Here is a 22,217-nt window from a genome sequence, read left to right as displayed (position 1 = left end):
TTCACTTGTTTACTTCATCGTCATGGCGACGTCTGAACACAAACGACTCGTAAAACAGAAACAAGCACTTTAATATTTTCACACAAACACCGGGAAAAATCATTCAGGTCACGTGATCACAGGTGTCACATGATCACAGGTGTCACATGATCACAGGGCGAACAACGGTAAATCTGAGGCTCATGGAGGCGCAACAACAACTTTAATCTGAGCTTAAACCCTGACAGTGAGGTAAAGGTGAGCGTGACGTTACATTGAAGCTAAAACATGTTTTAAAAACAGTAAAGTGAACTCTAACCCTCGCTGTGATTGGTCCCTCAGACAAAGATTAAGTTAAAAAAGGAAGTGACATCACAAACAAGCAGCCAATGAGAGGAAGCAGAGGGTGATGGGACGGCCTTCACAGCTGGCGACCGATGAACCAGATCTCGTTCCTGCGGCGCAGCACGCCGGGATTCTCATAGACCGCTAACATGTAGTGATCTGTGTGGACGTCGTCACGGGAACCCAGGATCTCCCACAACTGACGGATCTGACCAGACACCGTCTCCTCTGTGGTCGTCCCCAGGAACGTCCTGTCAACCAATCACAGAGCAGACGGACTCGTGATGTCATCCACACACACAGAGACACACACACACACACTGACCTGGAGACCACTCTGATTGGCTCTCTGTAGACGATGGTGATGTCAGGGTCTGAGGGGCGGGGCACGTTGGTCTGAAACTCAGCGGGCAGGAAGAACGACGTCTGAACACTTTTGTCAAACGTGACGCCGTCGTCCATCAGAGGGATTTTACTGACCACGGGCACCGTCATCCCCAGGTACTGACCTGATCAATACATGTGATCAACACACCTGATCAGTACACACGATCAATACACACGATCAGTACAAACGATCAATACACACTGATCAATACACCTGATCAATACACACTGATCAATACACCGTCATCCCCAGGTACTGACCTGATCAATACACATGATCAATACACACTGATCAATACACACAATCAATACACACTGATCAATACACACGATGTGTGGGCGGAGTCTAACCTGTGTATGTGTGGGCGGAGTCTAACCTGTGTGTGTGTGGGCGGAGTCTAACCTGTGTGTGTGTGTGTGTGTGGGCAGAGTCTAACCTGTGTGTGTGTGTGTGTGTGGGCGGAGTCTAACCTGTGTGTGTGTGTGTGTGGGCGGAGTCTAACCTGTGGAGTTCTCTTTACAGATGAAGCGCATCAGTTTCATGAAGCCAATGGAGATGCTCTGTTCATAAAGCTCCTCCCCCCTGGTGACACACGCCCAATGACCTGCTGCGTACACCCGCTCCTCGAAGAGCTCCTCCCCCATCTGCAGAGGAACACACACACACACACACACCTGACATCACACACCTGACCTCTGACCCTGGTCTGACCTCTGACCCCGGTCTTTACCTTCTCATGGCGGGATATGGGCGTGTGAGGGAGGGGCTCCCTCTGCTGTCTGTTACGAGTCATTTCATGGATCGGTCCAGTCATCTCTGAAAATACAAGAACACACACACACACACCTGTTTACACACTGAGACCAGGACCAGGACCAGGACCAGGACCAGGACCAGGACCAGGACCCCTCACCTGGAGGCACAGACACCTGGTGCGTGCTGGCCACCGCCTGCCAATGAGCCAACAGGTGGTCTCTGTCCTCGTCTCCTATTGGTTCAGGGTTGTCAGTGATGTCATCAGTGATGTCATCGTCCAGACCGTCCAGGTCTTCCAGAGAGATGAGAGCCATGACCTTTGACCTTTGACCTGCAGAGACAAAGAGTCTGAACCAGAACAGGTGTGGACTTGGTCCTAAACCTGCAGCGGGTTCACTTCTTCATTAATAACCAATAACCAGTCACTAACTAACCAATAACCAATCAATAACTAACCAATCAATAACCAGTCAACAACTAACCAATAACCAGTCAATAACTTACCAATAACCAGTCAATAACTAACAATAACCAGTTAATAACTAACCAAATACCAGTTAATAACTAACCAATAACTAGTCAATAACTAACCAATAACCAGTCAATAACTAACCCACAGAATGAAGACGCTGATCAGCTCAGACTCGGTCTTTTATTTTGAAAAACATGGATCGGAACCAGAGCAGAACCAGACTCAAACATGCGCAACATCTGAAAGTAGGTCACCGCGGGACCGGGCCTTTGATCCACTTCAGTCCGGATCATCAGAAGCAGGCGCCTGCAGACCACCTGGACCAGAAACAACATGGACCAGAACTGGACCAGAGTAGCCCGGATATTATCACGGTTAGCATGTAGCTAACTCTGAACTGCGTCTCTTAGACCGGACTTAGACCGGGTCCTCACATGTGGTCTGGTGCTGACTCCAGGTCTGGTTCTACCTGGTTCTACCTGGTTCTACCTGGTTCTGACCTGGTTCTGAGTTCTGACCTGGTTTGCAGGAGAGTCCGCGGATCTGTCAACAAGTCCGCGTCTTCTTCTCCGCTTCCGGTGAAGCTCGTGCGAACCAACTCTTCAAAATAAGAGCTGTGTTTTTCTTTGTGTGTCTCACTTCCGTTTGGATCACAGCGAAGTTTCCCGAGCAGCTCCGAGCACCTCCGAGCACATCCGAGCACCTCCGAGCAGCTCCGAGCACCTCCGAGCACCTCCGAGCAGGCAGCGGGAGCTGCTCCCTCCTCCCTCCGAGTCTACGCCTCCATCCCCGGCGTGAGATGTGAGGATCAGCCGCTGATCACCGGAGCCTTCGCAGGTCAGTCTCATCGATCACCGATCACCGTTTGAAATCGACGGCTTATTGATAATCGATCGCTGTGATCGATCCGCCGTGACGGTCTCGACGATGACGTCATCGGTTGTCGCACCTCACAGGGCCTGATAGAGATCGATCTGTTGTGTGCGTGCGTGCGCGTGTGCATGTGTGTCCGTGATTACCATGGTAATGGGAGTGTCTGCTCCACGCGCCACCTGTAATTGTGGGCGGAGTTAAAGTACAGGTGCTCAGAGTGATCCTGCGACGAGTCTACAGTAATCTGATTACTCTGAGTCCACAGTAATCTGATTACTCTGAGTCCACAATAATCTGATTACTCTGAGTCCACAATAATCTGATTACTCTGAGTCCACAATAATCTGATTACTCTGAGTCCACAATAATCTGATTACTCTGAGTCTACACTAATCTGATTACTCTGAGTCCACAATAATCTGATTACTCTGAGTCCACAATAATCTGATTACTCTGAGTCTACACTAATCTGATTACTCTGAGTCCACAGTAATCTGATTGCTCTGAGTCCACAGTAATCTGATTACTCTGAGTCCACAATAATCAGATTACTCTGAGTCTACAGTAATCAGATTAGTGTCAGGTCTCTGTCTCCCTGGTCTGTTGTGCATCAGGCTGTTACCATGGTGATGCCCTGAGACATCACTTCTGACTCAGATTCTGGTCCTGGTCCTGGTCCCGGTCCTGGTCCCGGTCCTGGTTCTGGTCCTGGTTCTGGTCCTGGTCCTGGTCCTGGTCCTGGAGAACCATGCCTCTGGTGAAGCGGATCATCGAGCCCAGGTTCCTGTGTCGCGGGACTCTGCCTGAAGGGGTCGCCAGTGAGCTGGAGTGTGTGACCAACAGTGCCCTGGCCGCGGTCATCAAACAGCTGGGAGGACTGAGTGAGTGGGCGTGGTCACAAGTGAGTGGGCGTGGTCCTGTGTGTGTGTGTGTGGGTGTGTTGGTAACACAGTGCTGCCCCCTGCAGGTGGATATGCAGAGGACATGTTCAGTGAACTGTTGACTGAGGCGAACAGCTTCTACATGAGGATGAGTCGCCTTCAGGAGAGGGTGGAGCTTCTGTGTGTGAAGGTCACTCAGCTGGACTCTACTGTGGAGGAGGGTGAGGGTTACCATGGCAACACACTCTGTGTGTGTACATAACATAATATAATATGAAATAATGTAATATAACATAATATAATATAATATAATACAATATAAAGGTGTGTTTGTCCTCAGTGTCTCTGCAGGACATCAACATGAGGAAGGCCTTCAGGAGCAGTACCATCCAGGACCAGCAGGTGGTGTCACGCTGCTCTATCCTCAGACCTCTAATGGACACGTACCAACGCTGCGACAAGCCGCCGCCCCTCAACATCCTCACGCCCTACAGGTCACCATATACACTCTGTGGCAGGTCAAAGGTCAATGCCAAGGTCATAGGTCAACGCAAAGTCAATGCAAGGTCATAGGTCAACGCAAGATCATGGGTCAACGCAAGGTCATAGGTCAATGCAAGGTCATGGGTCAACGCAAGGTCATAGGTCAACACAAGATCATAGGTCAATAGCAAGGTCATAGGTCAACAGCAAGGTCAAAGGTCAACACAAGATCATAGGTCAATGCAAGGTCAAAGGTCAATAGCAGGGTCAAAGGTCAACAGCAAGGTCAACACAAGATCATAGGTCAATGCAAGGTCAAAAGTCAACAGCAAGGTCAAAGGTCAACACAAGATCATAGGTCAATGCAAGGTCAAAGGTCAACACAAGATCATAGGTCATAAGTGTTTTGTAGATGAATAATTGTGTGTGTGTGTGTGTGTGTGTGTGTGTGTGTGTGTGTGTGTGTGTGTGTGTGTGTGTGTGCAGAGATGATCACAAAGACGCTCTGAAGTTTTTCACCGATTCCTCGTATTTTTTTCATCTGTGGAGAGAAAAAATGCTTCAGGCGACAGAAAATAAACGAAAAGAGAAGAGAAGACACAAGGTTACAATGATGAGTTATTGATTAATTGATTGACTGATTGACTGATTGATTGATTGATTGATTGATTGATTCTGTGCAGGAGCAGAAACACGTGGAAGAATCTTCAGGTCGTGAAGTAAAGAAGGTCTGCTTTTATTTTGAAATTCCTTGATGATATTTTATTGAGTCTTTTATTTTGTAGCTCACAGTCTGGTGTGACTTCCTGTGAAGGTTCGTAAAGCTCGTAACAGACGTCACGAGTGGAACCTGATGGCGTACGACAAAGAGCTCCGCCCTGACGCTGGAGCCACGCCCTCACCCAGAGCCACGCCCTCACCCAGAGCCACGCCCTCACCCAGAGCCACGCCCTCACCTCGAGCCACGCCCTCACCTCGAGCCACACCCCCACCTCACCACACATCTGACTCTGTGTCACCTGACAGGTAAACACATGACCACATGACTACTTCCTGTTCCTGAGTGTCACCTGATCTCTTTAACCCCGCCCTCCAGGGCTGGGCTGTCCATTGACTCCTCCCTCTCTACCAGTCTGCACATACACGATGCACAGGGGCATGATGGGAAGGATCATGTGACTCAGTCACTGGACCGTGTTCTCAGGCCCACTGTCACCATGGTAACCAGCAGCCACAGTCAGCCACGCCCACTGCCAATCACTGTCTCAACCAATCAGAACGGAGCACGGAGCAACACTGCTGAGTATGCACACACACACACACACACACACACATACATGCACAGTCTTTATGAAACAGTGACATCATGACTCCGCCCCCTCAGTGTCCGTCACATTGTTCCTCCTCCTCCGCCGCTCACGTCGTCGTCGAGAACGATGAGTTTCACAAACGCTGCTGCCACGGCAACACCAGTGCACCACACCTCTGGTAACCAAGGTAACGACCTTTTGACCTTTTGACCCTGTGTGTTTGTCCTTGATGATTGTTTTTCTTTGTCCTGTAGGTGTCGCTGCAGTCCTCTCTCACACCCACAGCCCCTCCCCTCCCCCACCTCCTCCGTCCAACTATGGCCCCTCCCCTTCTCGTCCAGGAGCCGCTGCGCCGTCGCCCATGGCAACAGACGACAGGAAGCCAAACGTGAACCACGCCCGCAGCGACCTGCTCGCCGCCATTCGCCGAGGTCAGGATCACATGACTGTGTGTGACATCATCACATGACTGTGTGTGACATCATCACATGACTGTGACATCATCACATGACTGTGTGACATCACCACATGACTGTGTGACATCACCACATGACTGTGTGACATCACCACATGACTGTGTGACATCACCACATGACTGTGTGACATCATCACATGACTGTGACATCATCACATGACTGTGTGTGACATCATCACATGACTGACATCATCACATGACTGTGTGACATCATCACATGACTGTGTGACATCATCACATGACTGTGACATCATCACATGACTGTGTGACATCATCACATGACTGCTTGCTTGCTCCTGATTGGACAGGGATCCAGCTGAGGGAGGTCCAGGAGCAGCGTGAACAGGAAGAGGCAAAGAAACGTGAGCCGACAGGAAATGACGTCGCCACCATCCTGTCACGCCGCATCGCGATGGAGTTTAGCGAATCAGAGGACGAGTCTGAGCCTGAGGACCAGGATTGGTCCGACTGATGTCTCCTCCTGCAGCGCCCCCTCAGGCCTGCGGGGGGCGCTGGCGTTTACATTTATGGCGTTTGTTGTTTATTTCTTTAGCTGTAAACATGTCTGACATCATGTTGGTTGCTATGGTAACCAAGTCTTTGTATCAGTTCTGATCATGTGACATGTATTGATTATTGATCTGTGATTTGCATGTTGGTGGTAAAATAATAAACTGATAATGATCAACATGTTTTTTATGGTTTTTAATTCAGTAAAATGAGTTAAGTTAGTAAATTACTGTTAGTAAACGGATTTGTTTACTGTTTATAAAATGTATTATTATTTTTTATTTACTGTGAGAATGTTTTTATTGACACTTTTTAGATCGTTTGCATTAACAGTTTTGCAGTTCTTGTGAACACCATGTGGTGGCAGTAGAATCTTCGACGTCAGCTGACAGTAGAAGAAGAAACGCGGAAGTGAGTGAACGCAGGAGTTTGTGGTGAGTAAAGTTTGTATGTTTGTTTGGCGTTTTGTTTTAATGTTTACGTTTGTGTTTGGGTGCGTTTGTTTTAATGTTTACGTTAGTTCTAATGTTTACGTTAGTGTTCGGGTGCGTTTGTTTTAATATTTACGTTAGTGTTAGGGTGCGTTTGTTTTAATGTTTACGTTAGTGTTAGGGTGCGTTTGTTTTAATGTTTACGTTAGTGTTAGGGTGCGTTTGTTTTAATGTTTACGTTAGTGTTAGGGTGCGTTTGTTTTAATGTTTACGTTAGTGTGCGTTTGTTTTAATGTTTACGTTAGTGTTAGGGTGCGTTTGTTTTAATGTTTACGTTAGTGTTAGTGTGCGTTTGTTTTAATGTTTACGTTAGTGTGCGTTTGTTTTAATGTTTACGTTAGTGTTAGGGTGCGTTTGTTGTAATGTTCACGTGTGTGTTAGGGTGCGTTTGTTTTAATGTTTACATGTGTGTTAGGGTGCGTTTGTTTTAATGTTTATGGCCGTTTCTCAATACCCAAGTATGCCAGTATGTACTTGCTTACTTGGAAAGTACATACTTGAGAAGTACGACTGAAGTACATACTTGCCGAGTACGCGAGCACGATTCTTCAATTGGAACAGCAACGTACTTCCTTGTTCTACTGTTTTAATGGGGGGTGGCGCGAAGCACTTAAGCCTCATTACCGCCACCTACAGTGTTGATGAATGAACATATAAAATACTTTTAATAAATAGATATATTGTTGTTATTTTCACATTTTAAATATTTTATACACTATAAAATATTGTCCATTATATATAAATACATATACAATGACAGTGCGACTTTAATATAAATCTAAAATTCAAAGTTACAATAAATTAAACATTAATATTATACAAAAGTTCACACTTTCAGGTCAAAACGTTTGCATTAGAAACAAAACAACATGTCAACAACAAATCTATGGATCAAACCAAGTATGTAATGACGGAGCGTCTGAACCAGCGGATCATTTCATCAGGACAGGCCGAGGTAACGCTGCCCTCTGCTGGACACTGTGAGCACCGAGCGTCCGCCGAGGCGGAGCTGATAACCTCCTACAGCGCTGCTGTCAAACTATAAATACGTCATATCTTATTACACAAACCACATGTTTGGATTCTAAATGACTAATTTCTCGCCTAAAATTATTTCAAAACTGCGTTCCGGGACACAGAAAAATATTTATTTCAGGTTTATGTTTGTATTTTATCCTGCTATGTTCCGCCGAAATGCATTCTGGGATATATGGCTTTCCCTGTGTCAGGGTGCGTTTGTTTTAATGTTTACGTGTGTTAGGGTGCGCTTGTTTTAATGTTCACGTGTGTGTTAGGGTGCGTTTGTTTTAATTTTCACGTGTGTGTTAGGGTGCGTTTGTTTTAATGTTTACATGTGTGTCAGGGTGCGTTTGTTGTCATGTTGACGGGTGTGTTTGTTTTACAGACATGAGCGTGCAGCTGTGGTGTCTGTCCTTCCGTCAGCCGTACGCTGGTCTAATTCTGGACGGGGTGAAGACGGTGGAGACGCGCTGGCGCCCCCTGCTGGCTCCGCTGGAGAACCAGACTCTGGCGGTCCACGTGGCTTGGCGGGACTGGGAGGGCGATGAGTGGCGGGCGGTGCTTAGCGGCGTGCTGGGCTTCACGGAGGCTCAGATGGAGCAGACGATGGTGTCTGGCGAGCGTTTCGGTCGCGGCGTGGTTGCAGGTGACTCACGTTTTCTCTGATTTCTCTGATTTCCCAGAAGGTCCCTGAAGGCATCACCTGTCTGTCTTCATGTCTCTCAGGACTGGTGGATGTGGGCGTGACCTGGCAGTGCCCCGCCTCCCTGCAGGGGGAGGAGCTCCAGAGTCTGCAGAGGGCGGCCCTTCTGCTCGCTCTGCAGGACAAAACGCTGACTCAGCTGATGAATCCTCGCTGGCTGAAGCGGCCGCTGAGCGTCCGCGGAGGTCGTGACCTCTGGACTGTGGAAATACCTGCTGAGGCGTTACCTTGACGACCAACATGCTCAGACATTTATTTAGACTGGGTCAGAGGTCAGAGGTCAGACATGAAGGGTCCAGTCCAGTTCTCTGTGGTCCAGTCCAGTCTAGTCCAGTTCACTATGGTCTAGTCCAGTGAGTTCACTATGGTCCAGTCCTGTTCACCACGGTCCAGTCCAGTCCTCTGTGGTCCAGTCCAGTCCTGTTCACTATGGTCCAGTCTTGGTCACTATGGTCCGGTCCAGTCTTGTTCACTATGGTCCAGTCCAGTTCTTCTTGGCTTCTCATTGATGAACCTAAGCTCCGCCCCCAGGAGCCTGTTTTACCTCAGCTCCTTCAATAAAGTTTTTATTTAAATTATAATTATCACGTTAATGTGGTCTCTTTATGTTACGTGTGCGTGTCTGTGACTGTGTGTGTGTGAGTGAGAGAGTGCGCGTGTGTTTACAGTTTTTTTTTTTTACAGTACAGTGTTAATTGTTTATTTAGATTTGACATTCATTCATTCATTCATGTCTTTATTTCCTGTAACAGTGCAGCTTTGTTTTGTCGCCCCCTGCCGGCGCCCCCCCTCCCCCCCCTCCCCCCCTCCCCCCCTCCTCCTCCCCCTCCTCCTCCTCCCCCTCCTCCTCCTCCTCCTGTGTTTCTATAATCGGACGCCGCCTCCATTTTGACACCGACACCCGGCGGAGCAGCAGCGGACTGAGCGGAGGATCGTGCCCGGGTCTCGGTTCTCGGTTCTCGGTTCTCGGAGCTCGTGTTTCATCGGGACTGACGGAGCCTCGCGCTCCTGTGATGGCGGCGCTGCGGCGGCAGGACGCGGGCGGGGCGACGGTGTGAGGCTCGGTGTGACGGATCTGCAGGTACCGGCTTTATTCTGATGACGTTTGGTTATTATGGGCTTTATTCTGCGGCTGTGCGCGAGGCTTTGTCTGAGCCGCTGAGGACATGAGAGACATGAGGGACAGGAGGACATGAGGGACAGGAGGACGGGCAGCATCCATCAAGGCTGCATCGGTGTGGGGGTGTTTATGTAATGTGTGCGTAGAGGACACACGGAGCCGTCTGTCTCACTGTCTGTCTGTGTCTCTGTCCTATGTCTGTCTCTCCTCTGTCTGTCCTCTGTCTGTCTCACTGTCCTCTGTCTGTCTCACTGTCCTCTGTCTGTGTCTCTGTCTGTCTGTCTGTCCTCTGTCTGTCCTCACTGCTCCTACTCTGTGAGTGACTGCAGGTGCATCATCATTTTCATCATCATCATCATCTTCATCATCTTAAAGCAGTGAAATAATTTTTTAAGTCACATGATTATTTCAGCGCTACAGTGGCGTCCATTTTGGACCAGCATGTTTTTACAGTCGCTCAACAAATGGACAGCAGGTGGCGCTGTTCACGTCCACAGACGTATGTAAGCAGACAGTGAGACAATAAACACTGAAGACGGGTACATGTGAAACAGTCGTGGGCTAACACTGGCTAACGACAGCTAACACTGGCTAACAGCAGCTAACACTGGCTAACGACAGCTAACACTGGCTAACAGCAGCTAATACTGGCTAACGACAGCTAACACTGAATAATGATCGCTAACAACAGCTAACAATGGCTAATGACCGTTAACACTGGCTAACAACAGCTAACACTGACTAATGACAGCTAACAATGGCTAATGACCGTTAACACTGGCTAACAGCAGCTAACACTGGCGAACAGCAGCTAACACGGACTAACAGCAGCTAACACTGACTAACAACAGCTAACACTGACTAACAACAGCTAACAATGGCTAATGACCGTTAACACTGGCTAACAACAGCTAACACTGACTAATGACAGCTAACACTTGCTAACAACAGCTAACACTGCCCAACAATAACTAACACTGGCTAACAGCAGCTAACACTGGCTAACAGCAGCTAACACGGACTAACAGCAGCTAACACTGACTAACAACAGCTAACACTGACTAACAGCAGCTAACACTGACTAACAACAGCTAACAATGGCTAATGACCGTTAACACTGGCCAACAGCAGCTAAAACTGGCTAAGAACCGCTAACGACAGCTACCATTGGCTACCGACCGCTGACACTGGTTGTTGACCTGATAACTCTGGCTAAGAACCGCTAACACTGACTAATGACAGCTAAGACTGGCTAACGACAGCTAACAGGAGAACATGTGAGTGACTTTGATGGTGAGGTCAGAGGTGAATCCCTGACACTGATGGTTGTGTTTTTACTTTTCTCACTGATGTCTCAGCAGCAGGGGGCGCTCTCTCTCTGTCAGAACCACTGAGGCGCTGGGTTTTCATGGTTTAAAGGTGTTGTTGTTTTTACTGTAACACACACACATTGTTATCTGACACACACACACACACACTGTTATCTGACACACACACACACACACACGTTCATAGTTACTCAGCAGTGATGCTGACCATGTGACATTAACTAGTTCATGTTATCATAGTGGGGTTAACCAAAGTTAACGTACTGTGCCTTTAACTCAGAGCAGTGTCACTGTGTGTGTGTGTGTGTGTGATCCAAGTTTTACTCATGTTGTGAGGACAAAAATGATGTTGAGAATGAGGTCAGGGTAAGGACAGGAGACTGTAGTTAAAGTCCTAAAGGTCCTAAAACCTGGTCCTAATGAGGCAGAACGTCATTGTGAGGCTCAATAACTGGGTCAGGAGCTGCAGTCTGTGTTGCCGTGGCAACAGGATCAGTAGGACGTGGGGGGAGGGGCTTTCTGTTGAATGCTGGGAAATGTAGTTCTTTCCTGTACAGTACAGTGTCTGTGGTGTTTTCACACACACACACACACACTGCTGATTGTAATGTTGTCACATGTTGATTCCACCAGGTTCTCATTGAAGATGTGGAAGTGAGCGCTAGCTTGGAGCGTTGACCGTTACCATGGCGACACTTAGCAACAGCGCGGCGTGCGGTGGCCTGGACAACTGCTCACTACACAGTAAATCCACAGATTATTGTTATTCTGCAAGGATTCGCAGCACGGTGCTGCAGGGGCTGCCCTTCGGGGGGGTCCCCACTGTCCTCGCCCTCGACTTCATGTGCTTCCTGGTGAGTCAGCAAAAACACAAAACACAGTTAGCAAGACACCGAGTTAGCAAAACACAGTCACTGAGAAGAGTTCACAGAGAGTGAGTCAGCAGAACAGAAGAGTTCACAGTGAGACAGCAGATATTTGAAGTCCTGTTGCATTGTGGGAGCTGCAGTTTCCATGGTGACCACACTCTGACCTCTGACCTCTTCTCCAGGTGCTGCTCTTCGTCTTTTCTATTCTGCGTAAAGTGGCGTGGGATTATGGACGCCTGGCGCTCGTCACCGACGCTGACAGGTAAACACACATGAGCCGTTTGTTAGCCTGCGTTAGCCTGCGTTAGCCTGAGTCAATGCAAACTATGGAGCTAATGCTAAGCTAACCACTGTGACGCTCTGTCTCATCGTGTCCTTTTGAAAATGTTAGGCCCCTCCTCTCTGCTCTCTGATTGGTGCATTAACTCAAAGTCAGTTTGTGACACTTGTGTAGAGTCACGTGACGACCAGAGTGAGTGTGAGTGTGAGTGTGTGTGTGTGTGTGTGTGTGTGTGTGTGTGTGTGTGTGTGTGTGTGTGTGTGTGTGTGTGTGTGTGTGTGTGTGTGTGTGGTGTGTGTGTGTGTGTGTGTGTGTGTTGTGATGCTAACACCTGTGTCTTCATCAGTCGGAGGAGGGACAGAGTGAACTATGAGCCGGTGAAAAGGTAACAACAGTGTCCATGTGTCCTAACACTGTGTGGTGCTAGCTTGCGTGTTAGCTAACCTGACAGATGTCCAGTGTCCATCTGTGGACACATGTCCAGTGTGTGATGTGATGAACGTGTTGGGGGTGGAGACTGTTGACATCATGTCTTTAGAACATCACCTGAGGACACCTGAGGACACCGAGACTGAACCAGGACTTTGTTGGTGTTAGCATTTGTTTAACTATCTGTTAGCTTCCTCTGTGTTTGGTGTCTTGTGTGGGAGGAGCTAACCAGTCAGATGCAGAGGTCAAAGGTCACGGTGACTCCATGCTAACACTTAGCTAATGACTTCCTGTCTATGTCTTCAGTGTTGGATCAGCGATGCATTCAGAGACGCCGGAGCGTTACGAGCGTCTGACGTCTGTGTCCAGCTCACTGGACTTTGACCAGAGAGACAACGTGAGTGTGCGTGTGTGTGCGTGTGTGTGTGTGTGTGTGTGTGTGTGTGTGTGTGTGTGTGTGTGTGTGTGTGTGTGTCTCACACCTGAAACTCCACCCCCCTCACCTGAAGCTCCGCCCCCTCTCACCTGTCTGTCTTGTACCTGCAGGGCTTCTGCTCGTGGCTGACGGCCATTTTCAGAATAAAGTGAGTGTCAGTGATGTCACAGTTAAAGGCTCAGTGTGGGTTAGGGTTAGGGTTAGAAACTGTAATAAAGAGGTGTGTCTTGTTGTGTTGACTCCGCCCCCTCCTGCAGGGATGAAGAGATCAGAGAGAAATGTGGCGAGGATGCCATCCACTACCTGTCCTTCCAACGCCACATCATCGGTCTGCTCGTGGTCGTCGGCGTTCTCTCCGTTGGAATCGTCCTCCCCGTCAACCTCTCTGGAGACTTACTGGGTAAGAAGGTCACAGGTGTCTGACCTCTGACCTCCTGACCTCTGACCTCCTCTGCTCTCCTCTCACCGTCTTCTTGCCTTTGTCTCGTTGGTCGTAGTCAGAATTATTAGCACAGATGTTTTTCTCAGCCAAGGAGACACTGGACCTCCATCTGATGAAGGTATGTGTGTGTGAGACTGTGTGTGTGAGACTGTGTGTGTGTGTGTGTGAGACTGTGTGTGTGTGTGTGTGTGTGTGTGAGACTGTGTGTGTGTGTGTGTGAGAGACTGTGTGTGTGTGTGTGAGACTGTGTGTGTCTGTGTGTGTGTGAGACTGTGTGTGTGAGAGACTGTGTGTGTCTGTGTGTGTGTGTGTGAGACTGTGTGTGTGAGAGACTGTGTGTGTGTGTGCTTCAGCAGGTAGTAAAGCCTCAGTGTAGAGTTGAGTCCTCTCAGTCCTCACTTACACACCTGACCTGTCATGTGTCCTCTAACTGAGAGTGGGCGTGGTCACTTCACTGAGAGTGGGCGTGGCCTGGTGGACGTAATCATTGCTGTCAGCGCCCCCTGCTGCTTAGATGTATCAATGCTTCAAAAAAAACTGAACTATTCCTTTAAGGACCTTGTGTCCTTTTCTCCCCTGTGACCTTTGACCTGTGACCTTTGACCTGTGACTGTAGATCATCAGATGTTCTGTTTCTTCTTCTTCTAGAAAACAACGCCTACAGCTTTGGACGAACGACGATCGCTAACCTGAAGTCTGAGTGAGTGTTATCCTAGCTTAGCAGGGGTAAGTGTTAGCCTAGCTTAGCATGGGAAGTGTTAGCCTTGCTCAGCAGGGGGGAGTGTTAGCCTAGCTTAGCATGGGAAGTGTTAGCCTTGCTTAGCAGGAGGAAGTGTTAGCCTAGCTTAGCAGGGGGAAGTGTTAGCCTTTCTCAGCAGGGGAAAGTGTTAGCCTAGCTTAGCATGGGAAGTGTGTAACATGAAAGCTTTTGTCTCGTTCAGGACTAAACTGTTGTGGATCCACACCACGTTTGCCTACATGTATCTGCTGCTCACTGTCTACAGCATGAGGAGACACACGTCCAAGATGCACTACAAAGAGGACGACCTGGTAAGACACTGTGGACACATGAGACACATGCGTCCATTAAAGGGACATTCTGTGTTTGTTCATCTCTGTTGTTTTTTTGTCTCTCAGGTGAAACGAACTTTATTCATCAACGGAATCTCAAAATACGCCGAGGAGACGCAGATCAAAGAGCACTTTGAGTGAGTGTCTCTGTCCTCTGGTGTCCTCTCTGTCCTCTGGGGTCCTCACACTGTCCTCTGGTGTCCTTACTGTCCTCTGGTGTCCTCACACTGTCCTCTGGTGTCCTTACTGTCCTCTCTGTCCTCTGGGGTCCTCACACTGTCCTCTGGTGTCCTCACACTGTCCTCTGGTGTCCTTACTGTCCTCTGGTGTCCTCACACTGTCCTCTGGTGTCCTTACTGTCCTCTCTGTCCTCTGGGGTCCTCACACTGTCCTCTGATGTCCTCTGTCCTCAGACAGGCCTATGAGAACTGCTCTGTGTTGGAGGCGAGAATCTGTTACAATGTTGCCAAACTGATGTCTCTAAACGCTGAGAGGTGAGACGCCGCCGTGGCCCAGTGCATGCTGGGAAACAGAGACACGCCCACTGTGACATCATAACATCGTGTGTGTGTGTGTGTGTGTGTGTGTCACAGGAAGAAGACGGAGCGCAGTAAGAAGTTCTTCACTGACCTGATGTCAAAGGAACACATTCCCACGATGATTAACCCCAAACCCTGTGGACATCTGTGCTGCTGCGCCATCACTGGCTGTGAGGAGGTGAAGCTCCGCCCCACATTCTGATACATCTGAAGCTCCGCCCACACTCAAATCAACATATTCATCAGCTTTTATTTTGGCAATTTCACTTTCTAAAAGTATCAAATCTGCTGGATTAGAATGAAACTTTAGCATGGCTGCTAGCATGCTAACTCTCTGTGTGTTTAGCCTCAGATAACGCTTACATGCTAACTCTCTGTGTGTTTAGCCTCAGGTAATGCTAACATGCTAACTCTCTGTGTGTTTAGCCTCAGGTAATGCTAACATGCTGACTCTCTGTGTGTTTAGCCTCAGGTAATGCTAACATGCTAACTCTTTGTGTTTAGCCTCAGGTAATGCTAACTCTCTGTGTGTTTAGCCTCAGGTGATGCTAACTCTCTGTGTGTTTAGCCTCAGGTGATGCTAACATGCTAACGCTCTGTGCAGGAGGAGGCGGTCAGCTTCTACACTAAGAGGGAGGCTAAGCTGAAGGAGGAGTACAGGAAGGAGAAGGAGAAGGTTCACACCAAACCTTTGGGAATGGCCTTCGTCACCTTCCACAATGAGGCAATGACTGCCAGGTGAGCCACGCCCCTGACTCCGCCCCTATGTTGACCTTGTTTCTGGCAAACCGTTGTCATATTTGTGACCCCGCCCCCCTCTGTGTGACTCCGCCCCCCTCTGTCACCCCACAGTATTCTGAAGGACTTTAACGCCTGTCAGGTTCAGGGCTGTCGCTGTCATCAGGAACCTCGTTCGTCTCAGTTCAGTGAACTTCTTCACGTCCACAGCTGGAGCGTTTCCTACGCACCTGACCCTCAGAACGTCCGCTGGTACGTCCACTAACCCCGCCCCTAACTCCGCCCACTAACTCCGCCCACTAACCCCGCCCACCTGAAAGCAGACTAAAGTCTCATTCTGTGTCCTCTGTCTGTCCCTGCAGGGAACACCTGTCCCTGGGCGGAGTCAGGTGGTGGATCCGCTGCTTCATCATCAACTGCATCCTCTTCCTCCTGCTCTTCTTCCTCACCACACCTGCCATCATCATCTCCACCATGGACAAGTTCAACGTCACCAAACCTGTGGAGTATCTGAACGTGAGACACTCTGTCCTCTCTGTGTCCTCTGTGTCCTCTCATGGTGGACCTAACGTCTCTGTCCTCTCATAGTGGACCTAACGTCTCTGTCCTCTCATAGTGGACCTAACGTCTCTGTCCTCTCATAGTGGACCTAACGTCTCTGTCCTCTCATGGTGGACCTAACGTCTCTGTCCTCTCATGGTGGACCTAACGTCTCTGTCCTCTCATGGTGGACCTAACGTCTCTGTCCTCTCATGGTGGACCTAACGTCTCTGTCCTCTCATGGTGGACCTAACGTCTCTGTCCTCTCATGGTGGACCTAACGTCTCTGTCCTCTCATGGTGGACCTAACGTCTCTGTCCTCTCATGGTGGACCTAACGTCTCTGTCCTCTCATGGTGGACCTAACGTCTCTGTCCTCTCATAGTGGACCTAACGTCTCTGTCCTCTCATAGTGGACCTAACGTCTCTGTCCTCTCATAGTGGACCTAACGTCTCTGTCCTCTCATGGTGGACCTAACGTCTCTGTCCTCTCATGGTGGACCTAACGTCTCTGTCCTCTCATGGTGGACCTAACGTCTCTGTCCTCTCATAGTGGACCTAACGTCTCTGTCCTCTCATAGTGGACCTAACGTCTCTGTCCTCTCATAGTGGACCTAACGTCTCTGTCCTCTCATGGTGGACCTAACGTCTCTGTCCTCTCATGGTGGACCTAACGTCTCTGTCCTCTCATAGTGGACCTAACGTCTCTGTCCTCTCATGGTGGACCTAACGTCTCTGTCCTCTCATAGTGGACCTAACGTCTCTGTCCTCTCGTCCTCTCTCAGAATCCCATCGTCACTCAGTTCTTCCCGACTCTTCTCCTCTGGGCTTTCTCTGCTCTGCTGCCCACCATCGTTTATTACTCCGCCTTCTTTGAGGCTCACTGGACCAGGTACATGTGCTGACCTTTGACCCCTGGTCTGACCCTGGTTTGACCTGTGACCCCTGGTCTGACCCCTGTGTTGCGCCCCCTTCAGGTCAGGAGAAAACAGGACGACGATGCATAAATGTTACACCTTCCTGATCTTCATGGTGCTGCTGCTGCCGTCGCTGGGACTGAGCAGGTGACCTTTGACCTCTGCTATGATCTTGTCCCTGACCTTTGACCTCTGCTGTGATCTTGTCCCTGACCTTTGACCTCTGCTGTGATCTTGTCCCTGACCTTTGACCTCTGATGTGATCTTGTCCCTGACCTTTGACCTCTGCTGTGATCTTGCCCCTGACCTTTGACCTCTGATGTGATCTTGTCTCTGACCTTTGACCTCTGCTGTGATCTTGTCCCTGACCTTTGACCTCTGACCTTCAGCCTGGACGTGTTCTTCCGTTGGCTCTTTGACAGGAAGTTCTTGGCTGATGGAACTGTGAGATTTGAGTGAGTTTTATTGATTATTTTCTCCCTGATTTAGTTTTGAACTCTTATTGTGAAAGAGCCCAGTTTCCTGTTGTCACGACTCTCTGTCGCCCCCTTCAGGTGCGTCTTCTTACCAGATAACGGAGCGTTCTTTGTCAACTACGTGATCGCGTCGGCGTTCATCGGGAACGCCATGGACCTTCTGAGGATTCCTGGTCTGCTCATGTACATGATCCGTCTGTGTCTCGCTCGCTCTGCTGCAGACCGTCGCAACGTCAAGAGGGTGAGGACACGTCTGTCCATCACTGTCCATCATTGTCCATTACTGTCTCACCTCCATCACTGTCCCATGTCCATCACTGTCCATCATTGTCTCCTGTCCATCATTGTCCACGATTGTCCCCTGTCCATGTCCTCCTCCTGTCCCCCTGATGTCCTCCTGTCCCCCTGATGTCCTCCTCCTGATGTCCTCCTGTCCCCCTGATGTCCTCCTCCTGATGTCCTCCTGTCCCCCTGATGTCCTCCTCCTGATGTCCTCCTGCAGCACCAGGCCTATGAGTTCCAGTTTGGAGCAGCGTACGCGTGGATCATGAACGTCTTCACGGTGGTGATGGCCTACAGCATCACGTGTCCCATCATCGTCCCCTTCGGTCAGTGCCTCTGTTAGCACAGTTAGCAAAGCACAGCGTTAGCACACAACGTTAGCATTGACCAGACTCCGCCCTCTCCTCAGGTCTCATGTACATGCTGCTCAAACACCTGGTAGACAGATACAACATGTACTACGCTTACCTGCCGTCCAAACTGGACAAGAAGATCCACTCCAGTGCCGTCACTCAGGTGGTGGCTGCTCCAATCCTCTGTCTCTTCTGGCTGCTCTTCTTCTCTACTGTCCGCACAGGTACGTCTGTCCTCAACATGGTGTCCTCAATGTGTCCTCAATGTGTCCTCAACATCATGTCCTCAATGTGTCCTCAACATGTCCTCAATGTGTCCTCAACATCATGTCCCCGTCATGTCCTCACCATCATGTCCCCACCATGTCCTCACCATGTCCCCATCATGTCCCCGCCATGTCCCCACCATGTCCCCTTCATCTCCCCATCATGTCCTCACCATGTCCTCACCATGTCCCCTTCATCTCCCCATCATGTCCTCCCCATGTCCCCATCATGTCCTCACCATGTCCCCATCATGTCCTCCCCATGTCCTCACCATGTCCCTGTCATGTCCTCACCATGTCCTCACCATGTCCTCCCCATGTCCTCACCATGTCCTCACCATGTCCCCTTCATCTCCCCATCATGTCCTCCCCATGTCCCCGTCATGTCCTCAGTTGTTCTTCTTCTGTCCTCTCACAGGTTTTAAGACACCTTACTCCATGTTCACACTGGTCGTCCTCATCGTGACCATCGTGGTTTGTTTGTCCCACGTCTGCTTCGGTTACTTCAAATATCTCAGCGCTCACAACTACAAGGTAAACAAGGACCAATGAGTCGAGGACACTGTCTTCTTGTCTCACTGTGTCTCTGTCCTCTTGTCTCACTGTGTCTCTGTCCTCTTGTCTCACTGTCTGTCCTCTTGTCTCAGATTGACACAAAGGACAGTGACGTGGACACGGTGGAGAATGGACGTCCAACTCGTCCCTCGTCTTCACCGTCCACCAAGTCTCAGGTGAGTTTGAACTGTTTAACTCCACGTGTTTAGATTAATGGTTATTGTGGGTTAAACCACTTAATGTTGTTAAACTAAACTAGTTAAGTTAAACTAGTTAAACTAAACTCCTCTCTTCTCTCTCTCCCCTCTCCTTCTCTCCTCTCTCCTCTCCTCCTCCTCCTCCTCTCTCCTCTCTCCTCTCCTCTCCTCCTCCTCCTCCTCCTCCTCTCTCCTCTCTCCTCTCCTCTCCTCCTCCTCCTCCTCCTCCTCCTCCTCTCTTCTCCTCCTCCTCCTCCTCCTCCTCCTCTCTTCTCCTCCTCCTCCTCCTCCTCCTCCTCTCTCCTCTCCTCCTCCTCTCTCCTCTCTCCTCTCTTCTCCTCCTCCTCTCTTCTCCTCCTCCTCCTCCTCCTCCTCCTCTCTTCTCCTCCTCCTCCTCCTCCTCCTCCTCTCTCCTCTCCTCCTCCTCCTCCTCTCTCCTCTCTCCTCTCCTCCTGCTCCTCCTCTCTCCTGCAGCAGCAGCAGATGTACATCGCTCAGGTTCTCCAGGATCCGTCCTCAGACGACTGCACCTCCTCTCAGGAGGACAGAGAGGAGGAGCTCCTGAATGGAGGAGGAGTCATCAACGAGGCGGATTTCCAGTCAGGGGAGGACAGTCTGATCGCCAACGAGGTCCATCAGTGATTGGACCACAGAGAGGGGGCGGAGCTAAGACTGACCACTGTGAGCTCCGCCTCCTCTCCGCTCAAAGACTTGACCCTGATCTTGGACGCCAACGCTGTGTCACCGTCCTCCTGTCCCCCACGTCTGTCCCCACGTCTGTCCCCAGGTCTGTCCCCACGTCTGTCCCCACGTCTGTCCCTCACTGTACATAACCACAAAGCCTGGTCTTCTTTAGTGTCCTCTGTGGACGTACTCGTGTCCTCTGTGGACGCACTGGTGTCTCGATTCCTTGTCCCATGGTGGGTCATCCTTGGACCCAGGGGTCAAAGGTCAAATGAACGTCACCACCACCCTGCAGTTAGCAAAGCGCTAAATAATTCAGCAGCTGTTGTTGTGGTAGAAGCAGTTCCATCTCCATGACCTCATCGTGACCTCTCCGTGACCTCTCCATGACCTCTTCATGACTTCTCCATGACCTCTCCGTGACCTCTTCATCACCTCTCCGTGACCTCTTCATGACCTCTCCATGACCTCTTCATGACTTCTCCATGACCTCTCCATGACCTCTTCATGACCTCTCCATGACCTCTTCATGACTTCTCCATGACTTCTCCATGACCTCTCCATGACCTCTTCATGACCTCTCCGTGACCTCTTCATGACCTCTTCGTGACCTCTCCATGACCTCTTCGTGACCTCTCCGTGACCTCTTCACGACCTCTCCATGACCTCTACGTGACCTCTCCATGACCTCTTCATGACCTCTTCATGACTTCTCCATGACCTCTTCATGACCTCTCCATGACCTCTTCATGACCTCTCCATGACCTCTTCATGACCTCTTCATGACCTCTTCATGACTTCTCCATGACCTCTTCATGACCTCTCCATGACCTCTTCATGACCTCTCCATGACCTCTTCATGACCTCTTCATGACCTCTTCATGACCTCTCCATGACCTCTTCATGACCTCTCCATGACCCCTCCATGACCTCTCCATGACCCCTCCATGACCTCTTCATGACCTCTTCATGACCTCTTCATGACCTCTTCATGACCTCTTCATGACCTCTCCATGACCTCTTCATGACCTCTCCATGACCTCTCCATGACCTCTTCATGACCTCTCCATGACCTCTTCATGACCTCTTCATGACCTCTTCATGACCTCTCCTTCAGCTCCTTCACAGCTGGACTATGAAGGTGTTTGGTCACAGCGCCTCACGCTGGAGAACCTGCAGAGTTTCCTCTTCATCTCAGATGCTGCTTCCTGATTGGACAAACACGAGGTCACAGTCTGTGACTCAGCAACTTTTAACTCTGATTGTCAAAAACATTCTCTTTGTTTTGGATCACATTGTTCTGGTTCTGGATCAGTTTGTGGACTTGGGTTTAGAGCTGCTGCGTTCACTGACTGTTGGAAAAATAAGTGATATTTTTGTAACTGAAGAGTTTGATGCTGTGACAATGTTTTATAAACTGTGTGTGTGTGTGTGTGTGAGAGAGAGAGACTGTGTGTGTGTGTGTGTGTGTGTGTGTGTGTGTGTGTGTGTGAGAGAGAGAGACAGAGTGTGTGTGTGTGTGTGAGAGAGAGACAGTGTGTGTAAATAACGTACGGCTTCTCACTCAGCTTTAATTTATTGCTGTCATTATTTATTTATTTATTTATTTTCTTGTATTTGAAACATTTGTCTTATTTATGTTATTGATGAATAAAAAATGGTGTCATCCAAATATGTGTGTGTGTGTCATCTGTCTGTCTGTCTGTCTATAGATCTATAGATGATAGATAGACAGGAGTGTGAAGGTGATCATGTGACTGACAGAATCTTTATCTCTGATGGACTTGTTCTGTCTAAATGAGATCAATCATTTTCTTCAGTAAATCAGCTCGTGTTTTTTCTCTGAAGGGAGAAACTTTATTGAAACGGGAGAAACTTTACAAACAATGGTTGGGTTTGATTTACTCGATGAAAACAAGTTCGTTACAACAGTCGAGAAAGAAATGGAATCATGATTCCACAGAACACTGGTTTCTTCTTGTGTCATCTTGCTGTCCATGATCGCTCTCT

The 22,217-nt window shown here is 49.3% G+C and overlaps 4 protein-coding genes across 6 annotated transcripts; 3 read left to right on the top strand and 1 right to left on the bottom strand.

Annotated features, from left to right (window-relative positions):
• Positions 1–70: 70 nt before the first annotated feature.
• On the bottom strand, positions 71–2,521 carry soul4 (heme-binding protein soul4). Its single transcript, XM_083905763.1, has 6 exons — positions 2,459–2,521; positions 1,626–1,799; positions 1,443–1,528; positions 1,215–1,356; positions 650–833; positions 71–575 (listed from the first exon to the last, which is right to left on the bottom strand). Exons 2-6 carry the CDS (start codon positions 1,780–1,782, stop codon positions 401–403), a joined length of 744 nt encoding a protein of 247 aa, XP_083761889.1. The 5' UTR covers positions 1,783–1,799; positions 2,459–2,521; the 3' UTR covers positions 71–400.
• Positions 2,522–2,641: 120 nt separating this feature from the next.
• Positions 2,642–6,527, top strand: LOC310940760 (actin-binding protein WASF3-like). Of its 2 annotated transcripts, none has more exons than XM_083905757.1 (11): positions 2,642–2,777; positions 3,471–3,694; positions 3,781–3,915; positions 4,035–4,188; positions 4,664–4,781; positions 4,861–4,905; positions 4,992–5,203; positions 5,274–5,480; positions 5,562–5,665; positions 5,742–5,918; positions 6,271–6,527. In XM_083905757.1, the coding sequence occupies exons 2-11, from the start codon at positions 3,562–3,564 to the stop codon at positions 6,432–6,434; spliced, it is 1,449 nt and encodes a 482-aa protein (XP_083761883.1). In that variant the 5' UTR covers positions 2,642–2,777; positions 3,471–3,561; the 3' UTR covers positions 6,435–6,527. The 2 variants fall into 2 exon arrangements, with proteins under 2 accessions (XP_083761883.1, XP_083761882.1); XM_083905756.1 differs by having other exon boundaries at positions 5,562–5,674.
• Positions 6,528–6,887: 360 nt separating this feature from the next.
• LOC310940767 (protein EOLA1) lies at positions 6,888–9,211 on the top strand. The gene is made up of 3 exons (XM_083905766.1): positions 6,888–6,906; positions 8,369–8,629; positions 8,710–9,211. Exons 2-3 carry the CDS (start codon positions 8,371–8,373, stop codon positions 8,916–8,918), a joined length of 468 nt encoding a protein of 155 aa, XP_083761892.1. The 5' UTR covers positions 6,888–6,906; positions 8,369–8,370; the 3' UTR covers positions 8,919–9,211.
• Positions 9,212–9,603: 392 nt separating this feature from the next.
• LOC310941084 (CSC1-like protein 2) lies at positions 9,604–20,904 on the top strand. 2 transcript variants are annotated; one of them, XM_083906167.1, is made up of 23 exons: positions 9,604–9,767; positions 11,768–11,988; positions 12,186–12,265; positions 13,019–13,109; positions 13,259–13,296; positions 13,406–13,548; positions 14,239–14,290; positions 14,532–14,640; positions 14,728–14,798; positions 15,075–15,155; positions 15,255–15,378; positions 15,805–15,938; positions 16,053–16,190; positions 16,301–16,454; positions 17,263–17,369; positions 17,455–17,541; positions 17,784–17,849; positions 17,949–18,111; positions 18,373–18,478; positions 18,562–18,729; positions 19,190–19,305; positions 19,419–19,502; positions 20,001–20,904. In XM_083906167.1, exons 2-23 carry the CDS (start codon positions 11,821–11,823, stop codon positions 20,163–20,165), a joined length of 2,445 nt encoding a protein of 814 aa, XP_083762293.1. In that variant the 5' UTR covers positions 9,604–9,767; positions 11,768–11,820; the 3' UTR covers positions 20,166–20,904. The 2 variants fall into 2 exon arrangements, with proteins under 2 accessions (XP_083762293.1, XP_083762292.1); XM_083906166.1 differs by having other exon boundaries at positions 19,998–20,904.
• The last annotated feature ends 1,313 nt before the right edge of the window (positions 20,905–22,217 follow it).

The sequence above is a fragment of the Microchirus variegatus genome (genome assembly GCF_963457635.1).
Source record: "Microchirus variegatus genome assembly, chromosome: 19".
Taxonomy (NCBI): Eukaryota; Metazoa; Chordata; class Actinopteri; order Pleuronectiformes; family Soleidae; genus Microchirus; species Microchirus variegatus.
This window is presented reverse-complemented; position numbering and strand designations above follow the sequence as displayed.

Coding starts and splice junctions, on each gene's coding strand:
- LOC310940767 (XM_083905766.1), top strand. CDS start 8,371: ATGAGCGTGCAGCTGTGGTGTCTGTCCTTCCGTCAGCCGTACGCTGGT. Junction 8,630..8,709: donor CGGTCGCGGCGTGGTTGCAG/GTGACTCACGTT, acceptor CATGTCTCTCAG/GACTGGTGGATGTGGGCGTG.
- soul4 (XM_083905763.1), bottom strand. CDS start 1,782: ATGGCTCTCATCTCTCTGGAAGACCTGGACGGTCTGGACGATGACATC. Junction 1,357..1,442: donor CCATATCCCGCCATGAGAAG/GTAAAGACCGGG, acceptor GTTCCTCTGCAG/ATGGGGGAGGAGCTCTTCGA. Junction 834..1,214: donor CTGTAAAGAGAACTCCACAG/GTTAGACTCCGC, acceptor TGTATTGATCAG/GTCAGTACCTGGGGATGACG.
- LOC310940760 (XM_083905756.1), top strand. CDS start 3,562: ATGCCTCTGGTGAAGCGGATCATCGAGCCCAGGTTCCTGTGTCGCGGG. Junction 3,695..3,780: donor CAAACAGCTGGGAGGACTGA/GTGAGTGGGCGT, acceptor TGCCCCCTGCAG/GTGGATATGCAGAGGACATG. Junction 5,204..5,273: donor GACTCTGTGTCACCTGACAG/GTAAACACATGA, acceptor CCCGCCCTCCAG/GGCTGGGCTGTCCATTGACT.
- LOC310941084 (XM_083906166.1), top strand. CDS start 11,821: ATGGCGACACTTAGCAACAGCGCGGCGTGCGGTGGCCTGGACAACTGC. Junction 14,799..15,074: donor CAGATCAAAGAGCACTTTGA/GTGAGTGTCTCT, acceptor CTCTGTCCTCAG/ACAGGCCTATGAGAACTGCT. Junction 15,939..16,052: donor AATGAGGCAATGACTGCCAG/GTGAGCCACGCC, acceptor GTCACCCCACAG/TATTCTGAAGGACTTTAACG.